The following is a 10,223-nucleotide window of genomic DNA, read 5'->3' as shown; positions in this document are numbered from 1 at the left end:
GGAGTTTTAAAATGTAATTAGATCTCACTCCCAGATATAACTGACATGGGATAGGTTCTGGCTGGGTTTTTTTTTTTTTTTTTTTTTTTTTTTTTGTCTTTTTGAGACAGGGTCTTGCTATGCAGTTCAGGCTGGCTTTGAGCTCACTTTGTTTCCCAGGCTGATCTCGAACTTGCAGCCATCCTCTTGCCTCAGCCTCCTGAGTGCTGGGATTACAGGTATGCGCCACCATACCCAGCTGGCAGCTGTTTGTATTTATAAAAAAATTCAGTTCATCCATCGCCCACTCCCAGGTGACTATAATGTGTAGTTATACTGAGAGTCATTCACCTAGGCCTTAGTTCTTCCCCATGGGCTCATGTGAAACAAGCCTAATCCTTCGGCATAATAGTCTTTGGGGCAGTGAAGAATGTACCTCCTCCCTTATCCCTTCTGCAGTTTAAACATTTCCCATCTTTTCACAAAGGACATCCGTTACCTTCCTGATTATTTAGATCAGTGATGGCGAACCTTTTAGACCTTTTAGTGATAAGCAGCTGGCTGTGGTAAACGTGCCATAGGTTTGCCACCACTGACTTAGATGCTCCTCATTTTTCTTTACTCTGACAGTATTGTGCCCCAAAATGACTCCAGCGCTGCAGGTGTGGCCTGCCTAGGGAAAAGTGAAGCAGGACTAGCAAAGCTCACTCCAAATCTTATTCTTTAAGCAGCCCAAGATCATACCTTTCTTATTGTGGATGTGGCATGTTTTTGAATGACAGTGTACTCATATCCCCCAAAGTTCTTGTATCTTAGGTGGTGCCATTAGGCAACTTAAAAAACATTAATAGACTTCATTTTTTAGAGCAGTTTGAAGTTTAAGGGGAAACTCAACAAAGCACAGAGAACACCTATCATGTCTCTCTCACCTTGTTCACTGTTTCCTCTACTAGTAATATCTTGCATTAGTATGGTTTAAATGTTGATTGATGAACCAGTATTGATTTATTATTATGAACTAAAGCTCAGTTTTTATCTGGGTTCACTCTTTGTATTTTAGGTTCCTCCACTGTCTTTATGAATGAGGAAATGGGGTTGATAGCTCATTTCTCTGTAGTGTTGAATCATAGTCCATTGTCTGGATGTATTACAGTTTATCCATTTACTCATGGATGTAAATTTTGGTTGCCTCCAATTTTGGCAATTACAGATAGAGTTGTTACAAACATTTTGTGCAGGGTTTTGCATGGATATGAGTTTTCTATTCCTCTGGGTAAATCCCTAGGAGTGTGAGTGCTGCACAGTATGGGGTCTGTGTAGCTTGATAAAATATGGCAAACTGTCTTCCCAAGTATCCATAAGGTTTTGCCTTCTCACCAGCAATGAATGAGAGCGCCTGTTGTTCCACATCCTTGCCAGCATTTTCATTATTTTGTGTTTACCCAATCTAGTAGATTAGATGTATAGTAGTATCTCATGGTTATAATTTGCAGTTCCCTAATGACAAATGATACTTAGCCTAGTTCCGTATACTTATCTACCTGCAGCTCTTTGGAGAGGTGTCTGTAGAGATCTTTGTGGTTTTAGTTGAGTTGTTGTCTTACTGCATTTTATGAGTTCTTTGTATTTTTAGTAGATTAGTCCTTTGATAAGAAATTTATTTTGTAAACATTTCTCTGGTATTTTTTTCTTGTTTTAGTTTCGTAATAGTGTCTTATTTTTCCGTTTATTTTTTATTTTATGAGAAAATAAACTTTCATTATCTCCACAGTAGTTCCTCTGTATAAGACAAAAACCAAAAAGATTCTTAAAAAAAAAAGAAACAATCTCCTAAAGTGTTTTGCAAAGCGCAAGTTTAATTTTAATGAATTCTAATTTATTATTATTATTTTTTTGTTTTGTTTTGTTTTGTTTGCAGTATTGGGGATTGAAGCCAGGGCCTTGTGCATACTAGACAAGCCTTCTACTACTGAGCTATACCCTTACTCTTACTAATATTTTCTTTTTTGGATCTTGATTTTGGTAATGCATCTAAAAACATACCCAAAATCCTTTAGTCCTTCCTACATTGTCTTCTTTTAAGTTTTTTTTTATTTTAAAGAGGAAAAAAAACCAATAAAAATGGTACAGAATTTCAAAACAAGATGATAGGAAATTACCGATGGTTATTCTATTGCATATTGTTATCTTCAAAGTAATTGCTCAGCTTACCAGATACAAGCATGCAAAACTGATCAAACAATATAAGCACTAACTGTTCCTTTCACGAATAGAAATTAGTGGTACAATTATCGTAGTTATCTTGTGTATATGTATATATATTTTTTTCTCTTCTTTTCTCCTTTCCCCCATGCCAATTGTTCTTTCCTTTTGAGCATTGTTTTACTTTTTGCCTTTATGTAAGTTATCCATTTTGAGTTAGTTTTTATGAGGAGCAAGTTCTTCACCTTTTTGTCACTTACATGTGCAGTAAATTACCTTTATCCCCATTGCTGGTAAATTGTATAGTAACACTTCACTGTCAGACTGATTGGAGGGTTGCAACACTTAGCACCCTTCCTTTGGGACCTTCATAAAAGTCTTAACAGTTTGGGGAAGACTCCTGTTTTGGAAACAGTTTTCGTGAAGAAGGTGGATGGAGAGCCCTAACAAAATATCCCTCGCAATCTGCCAACAATTTGTCACTGTTTCCTTGAGAGCCTCACTTTGGGCATAGTTGTTCGTTTGGCACCTAGTCCACTTCCTGTACTGGGCATGTTGTTTCTACATTTCTTCACCTTATCTGCAGGGGCATCATCAACAACTTGCCAGGAGCCTGCTGGAGACCACATATAGTTAGTCTAATTTCCAAAGCCATTGATCTGTAATTTGTCAAAAAGGAGCTGAGGATCTTAGTGAGCCCTTGCAGATTCCTAATGTTCACCTGTCCCTGGGTGTTCACAACCATCCTTTTGACCAAGATTGGTGAGGATTTGTTTTGCAAAATGTGTAACTAACTATAAAGCCAGTCACTTCCTCTTTAGAATAAAAGTAGAACTTTTCATCATAAAATTAAATGGTGGCATTTTAGGGACTTCCATTTTCCTCTGGGTGAACTGTGAATCAGTACGAGATTAGGATTTAGTGACTTGGTGATAACCAACAGGGGGTCCAACACTGTACTTCTGGCACCAGTTCCTGGAACTAACGCGGACTCCGTAGGTTAAGGGTCTGTCTCACGAGACTGCTCCCTGTAGGTACAGTGGAGGAGGGGGAGGCCGTACATACTGACCAAGAGCTATAAACCCTCTCCTCAGATTGGATGATTTGCCTAGAATGACTCAAACTCGGGAAAACACTTCACTTACATTTACTGCTTGGTTATAAATGAGCTAATTCAGGTGCAGATACTATTTAATTTCACCTATTAATGTGCCTAGTGTACTTTCAGTTGGAGGAAATGTTTCCTATTTCATTGTTAGTTGCATTGTATCTTAAAATTTAGTGTTTGGCTTTAGAGGTATATATCTCATTGGTGGCTGAAATGGTTCATTTAAGTCTCTTCATGTATTTGACATGAAACATTGTCATTAAACATGGCAAGGCTTAGGTATTCCTTTGTGACTACTTTGAAACACACCTCTGTTTTTATGTACAATCATAACAGAACTATAACTTCCAATTACTTACCAATGAAGAAACGTTATCTTTGTAATTGCTCTATGTTCTGCCTTATAACAGCAGCATAAGGAAGCTATTATCACCTTTCCCCAACACTCATGATTTAATTGATGAGGAAATTAAGATCCAGAGAGTTTAAGGCCTTTCAAAAAGTAGGAAAGTTAATTTAAATCCCTTGAGCCCTGAAAATATTCCACATATTTAACCTTTGTTCCTGTGGTCCTAGCATAGTAAATTTATGAGACTTCCTTTTTATTTCAGACAGATTATGAGGGACAGGCAAAGAAACTCCTGGAGCTGATGGAAAGCACAGATATGATCATTGTTGCCGGAGGGGATGGGACCCTACAGGAGGTAAGATTTCTTTCTCTTTGAGATCATTTTGAAGTTGAGAAAAATTAAAATTAGATTTTAGATGCTTATATATTTATGATTTTTATGTTGAATTGTTCCCTTAACCAGTATGTAGTGACCTGTCTCTTCTGATTAGTCTTAGCTTGAAGACTTGTCTGCAGTTAGAATAGCTGTTCTTGCTTTTTATTTATTTATTCATCTATTTTTGGGTACCAGGAATGGAACTCAGGACCTTGCACTTGCCAGGCAGGCGCTTGTGCTGTTGAGCTATATATCCCCAGCCCTTTCTGTTGTCTTTAATTGCTCACCTTACCTGCTGAATTCTGTTGAGCTTTTTGGCATTGCTATCTTCATTGTCTCTTTCTAGGATATCCTTAAGTTTTTTTTGGAGTGCTGGTTTGGTGGTCATGAATTTCTTTAGATGTTCTTTATCATGAAGTATCTTATCTCCCCATCAGTTTTGAAAGACAGTTTTGCAGAATACATCAATCTTGGTTGGAAGTTTTCCTTTAGGGCTTGAAACACTTCACTTCAAGCTCTCCTTGACTGTAGGGTTTGTTTTGAGAAGTCTGCTATAATTCTTATGGGCTTTCTTTTATAAGTGATTTGTTTCTTGTTGTGGTTATAATTTAAGGAAATTTTTTTGAAATTCATTCTTTTAGGATTGTTGCTCTCAAACTCTCAAATTTAGTAGTTCTAAGTTTTTCCCATGCACTTACATTGCATTGTTTCTGTAAGCCCTCTCGGCCCAGAGACGGAGAGCACGTAGAAGGGCTTGTATGTTACCAAATTTCAGTTTGATGAAATTGAGTAGCAGTGGAGGCACGATGGAGGCACAGTGGCGGTAAGTGACAAGCTTGCTCCATTTTGAAGGGGGGTGTGAAGTACCCCTGTTTGAAATGGAATCAGTTTCAGTTATTAGGACTATGTCTTGTACAATAAAGATTGCTTTTATAAATGCATCTGTCTAGTCTCACATCATTTCTGTTATATATAATGTTTTCTTTTAATACTACATTTATAGGAAGAGGGGCACGTTCAGATGTGTGCATCTGCTGGGTTTCCCCTGGAGTGAACCCGGGGCTTTGCACATGCTGGGCAAGTGATTTGCTGCTGAGCTGCATCCTCAGCCCTGTCTTTTTTTACCACTATGTATCCTCAGTGTGATGCCACTGCACACCTATTAGAAAGGCCCAAATTCAGAACACTGACAGTGTCCAAAACTGGCGAGGAACCGTCGTTCATTGCTGGTGGGAATGTGGGATAAACAGAATGGAAATGGCATAGCCATTTTGGAACAGTTGAGTGGTTTCCTACAAAACTGAAAATGTTCTTACCATGTGACCTGGCAGCTGCGTGCCATGTTTACCCCAAGGGCTTGAAACCTGATTTCCACACACAAGCTTGCACATGACCAGCTCCCCACAGTGAATGGAATCACTATACACTGCAAACGTACCAGTAAAAATAAAATGGAACTATGTATACATATAAATAAAACAAAAAATCCCACACATGGATGTTTGTAACAGCTTTCTACATAATAATTGCCAAAACTTGGAAACGTCTAAGGTGTCCTTCAGTGAGTGAGGGGATAAAGAATGATACATTCAAGCCAAGCATGTGCCTATAATCTCAGCACTCTAGGAGGCTGAGGCAGAAAGATTTCAAGTTCAAGCCCAGCCTGTGCAACATGGTGAGACCCTGCCTCAAAATAACAAATTTTAAAACAGAGGGCTGAGGATGCAGCTCAGTGTGAAGGCCCTGGATTCAGTCCTCAGTACCACCCACCCTCAAAAGTGTGATACATTGGTACAATAATACAGTATTTGGCACCACAAGAAGTCATGGAGGAAACTTTGACGCTTATTAGAAGTCAGTGTGAAAAGGTTACACACTGTAGGGTTCATTATTTGACAGCAGGGAAGGCAGAACTCTGGAGTCACTAAAAAGATGTGTGGTTACTAAGGGTTGGGGAAAAGAGAGGGAAATAGGCAGAGCACACAGGACTTTTAGAGCAGCAGAACTTCTCTGAACAATACAGTCATGGCGTCACTTTTGGTGTATGTTCATCATTTGTAACAAACGCACCATCCTGATGGGAGATGTTGACAATGAGATGCGTGGGGCAGATGTCACGTGGGGGATCAGTGCACCTTTTCTCAATTTCGCCATGAACCTAAAACTGCTTTTGAAATAACTTATTAATTTGAACAAGTGACATAGCCTTATTGCTTATTGCGGGCCACTGCTCTTGTAAGTACTCTTCTTCCTCCCAGGAAGCCAGGGAGGTCAGTAACTGTGGGGACCTGTAAAGAGCTCCAGGCTGGAGATATTGCCTGATGCTCAAGTATGAGGTGATACAGTCTTGTTTCATGTCCACACCTCACCTCTGATCACCTTCATCTCTTTTTGTGGTGGGAAAGTCTTGTCAGTGTACAGGGACTGGAAGGTAAGAGCAGGCATGGCTGCCTAGGGACTTGGCACCAATGTGTATCTTTGTAAGCTGCTTTAAAAAGACCGCTAATGATCTTGCAGTTGTCTTTATGATTTTTTAATGAGCTGTGCAGTGCACTGATGCTGTAAAAGAATGAAGTAGAGCACTTGACTGACCCATGCAGTGCTGAGGCTCAGGGAGGTAGGAGAAGGTAGAGTGAGCCCTGGGTTTATAAAACGGTTTTAGGGAAAGACAGTAAATTCTGTATTTGGTATAATCACAGTCATGCTAAATAGGCATTGATGAAAAAAGGTATTCATGGGAAATATACCTGTATTCATCAGCTTACCTGTTGCTGGCACAAACTACCCAACACACAGCTCAAAGGAAGAGAGGTTTATTTTGCCTCACAGTTTCCATGGGTTCCGTCTAGGGTTGGATGGTTTCAAGGCAGAGTGGTGTGGCCAGACAGCATGGTGGAGGAACAGCGTTTAGGGCATGTGGCCAGGAAGCAGAGAAGGGCGGTGCGGGGGATGAGACTGCACCTTCCCGTGTCCTCTCCCAGTGACCTGCCGCTTCCAACCAGTCCCACATCCATACTTGAGCCTTTGTGATATACTTTGGGTCTAAAACATAATAACCCAAATTTGAGCACATGATTAATATTCATTATCCAGCATGGTTGAACTATCAGAAATTATTTTTTCTTGTATTTTTTATAGTCTTGCAGAGATACTACTATCCCCTTTGTCTTCATATTTCTCAGTAAGAAATATTTATTGAGTACAGATCTTTGAGTATAATAAGGTGTTTTTTCTTATATTCATACATCATAGTAGTAAACTAGGTCCTTTCATGTAGTTGGTGTGTACATCACATTTATGTAGAATTTAAAATATTACTAAACTTATGTTCTTAAAATATTTTTCTAATGTGGAGTTTTTATAATTATCTTAGCAGTTATTCTATTATTGATCCTAGGTCAAGAATAAAATGTAATTTAACTCTGATCATATTTTAGAAAACTGTATGCTTTAAGATCCAATACATCACTTAACATAGTGCCTAGGAAGAAAAGAGGAATAAGTTTATGGTCCATGAAAATTGAATCCAATGCTTTTATGTTAAGGGAAATACATGTTGTTTATAATAATTTTCTTTTTATTTGTAGGTTATTACGGGAGTTCTTCGAAGAACAGATGAGGTAAGCTTTTAAGAAAGAGAAATTGCATTTTACCTTTATTTTTGTGTTCTTTTCATTGCTCTTTACTTTTATCTTTTTTCTCCATGTTATATTTTAAACTAGAAACAAATTGTGAGTAGACTGAGTCTAGAAAAGATAGTTCTGTGGTCTTTATTTCTCTCAGTAACCCATGGTAGGCTTTCTGCATTGATAATACAGAGTATCCAGTAGGATTTACTAACAGTTATTTAAAATAGAGAATTTTCCTATGAATTTTTCTTCCGAAAATTGTGGTATGTTCATATAGTGAGAGTCAGGCGACAGTTAAATGAATGAACCAGATCTATAAAGATCTACATGTTTAAATCTCAAAAATATTGAATAAAAAAGACAAGTTGCCAAAGTATGTTACATATTTTCACAGTTTTAAAATTCAGAAAATGGTACTCCATCTTGGTGGATATTTAGATATATAGGAAGAGGAATAATAATGTGAATGGGAAAGAATCACAACCACAGGATGATATTTCCTCTGGAAAGAGACACAGGAGAGGGACTACAAAGGGCTTCCTTGGTATCCATGTCATTTTATGTCTTAAAACATCTGAAACAGAGCCGGGCATGGTGGCACATGCCTGTAATCCCAGCATATGGGAGGCTGAGGCAGGGGGATTGCTGTGAGTTTGAGACCAGCCTGGGCTACAAAGTGAGCACAAGGCCAGCCTGAACTGCATAGTGCGACCCTTTCTCAAAAAGACAAAACAGACAAACAAACAAAAACCACATGTGAAACAAAATGGCAGATGTGAACACTTATTAAATCTGAGTGAAGAGCTCATGCATACTTATATTAATGTCCTTATCTATGGTAGTTTAAAATGTAACTAAAAACAAAAAAATCTCACTCCCTTTGATAATGGTAGGTTGTGCTCAGAATAGTGTTTGGGAACCTTAAAATGTCTATTGTATTTGTAACATTTATTAAAATCAACTGCTATGCCATATCCTTCTGCTACTTGAATTTTCTTATTCTCTGTGCTTTATTTATACTTGAGATAATTGGTGAAGGACTTTCACTTGTCACTGGACACTTGTTCAAATGGTAGACGATTTTACTTGAATTTTATCTGCAGCTTTTAAAAATAGCATGATAATGTAATAGTCTGTCACACAGGCACATGATCCAATATCTACTCATAAGACTCTCCTTACCCTAAACAGATTTCTTTCAGTTGTGATTTGTGAGAACCCACATATTCCTTCCAAATTCTGTATTGTCTTGGTTTCTGGACAGCTTCATTTTAGAAACTTGATAGTATTTAATTACTGGTCTACAGATGTGAGAAGGTGACGGAGGCAGAGTGGGGCCAGTTACTCTGTCATGTGTCCATTGTGTGTCCTCGTTAAGAATGGTTTCTAACTCTAACAGCCAAACTTTCCTCTCTTTTTTTCCCCAGGCTACCTTCAGTAAGATTCCCATTGGATTTATCCCACTGGGACAGAACAGTAGTTTGAGTCATACCCTGTTTGCCGAAAGTGGAAACAAAGTCCAGTAGGTTGTCAATGTGGAATATTAGCCTTTGTGGGTGAGCGAGCCTGGGAATAAAAATTCACATGTGTGATATGTTTGGTTTTGCTAACCTGAAACTTCAAATAACTGAGAAGAGGGCCGGTATCAAGGTTCAACCTTCAGTTCTTTGGGGAGTTTCCCAGCTGGGTTATGGGACTTCGCTATTCTAATAATAAGTTCCCAAGCCAGCTATGCAGATGAATATTTCATATGCTCTGTCAGTTATGAAGATGCTGGCTCTGACACAAACTGTGCTTTTGCTTTGTTAGATCGTTTCAGGAAGGCAGATTTGTACAGATCATTTGTTTGCTTAAAGTATAGAAAATGACAAATAGCTAGTTTCTTATGGAGACTAAACCCATAGCCTTGGCTTCATTATTTTGATAACATAAATAGCTAAAATGACTAAATATAGTCCAATCCTTTTGGGAATGCCTAAAGTGGTACACAGTATGGATAAAGTAAACAGGGAAAACAGTATAGCCCTGAAATCCAAATTAAATTGGTGTACATGTAATAATGTCTTCAGGAGTCTAGCAGATTGTTTTTGTTATTGTTCCTTTTTCATGAAAGCATTCCATGAATAAAGCCTGGTCTCTTGAAGATAGGGATCTTGAATTTGGAGTCTGGTCTTCACAGTGATTAATAATCTTGAACAAATGGTTGTCAAGAAAGATCTAAGTAAACAGAGAAGATACCCAAGAGATAGTTATGTTATCTTTAATGTGGGGTTGGTAACACAATGGAAAAAATTAGTAAATATTTCTCAAGTAAATTTAACAGTTTCTCACAATTTGTCTAGCTATAACTTTCTAGAATTAGTATTACTCAATTTTCTGTTTTGTTTAAGGATTTCTTTGGGTTTTTTATTTTAAAAATAAAAGAAGGAAAACATTAACAGACAACTATTTACAAAATAGCAAAAGAACAGTACAAACAATACAGTTACGAACAATGTGGTAGGAAATTAACAATGCTTGTTGTATTACATATTGATATCTTCAAAGTGATTACTCAGGGAAACAAATAGAGACATGCAA

At 38.0% G+C, this 10,223-nt stretch overlaps 1 protein-coding gene across 5 annotated transcripts in view; it reads left to right on the top strand.

Moving 5' to 3' along the window:
• Positions 1-10,223, top strand: part of Agk (acylglycerol kinase) — a 117,889-nt gene that overhangs the window by 65,059 nt on the left and 42,607 nt on the right. For all 5 annotated transcript variants that reach the window (XM_013504988.1, XM_013504987.1, XM_005405406.2 and 2 more), the window contains 3 exons: positions 3,901-3,993; positions 7,602-7,634; positions 9,071-9,165. In XM_013504988.1, coding sequence (XP_013360442.1) covers positions 3,901-3,993; positions 7,602-7,634; positions 9,071-9,165 — 221 coding nt within the window. The remainder of the gene's footprint in view (positions 1-3,900; positions 3,994-7,601; positions 7,635-9,070; positions 9,166-10,223) is intronic.

The sequence above is a fragment of the Chinchilla lanigera genome, unplaced genomic scaffold, assembly GCF_000276665.1.
Source record: "Chinchilla lanigera isolate Chin_1 unplaced genomic scaffold, ChiLan1.0 scaffold00093, whole genome shotgun sequence".
NCBI lineage: Eukaryota > Metazoa > Chordata > Mammalia > Rodentia > Chinchillidae > Chinchilla > Chinchilla lanigera.
The sequence above is the reverse complement of the archived record's forward strand: the minus strand, read 5'-3'. Positions and strand labels throughout refer to the sequence as shown.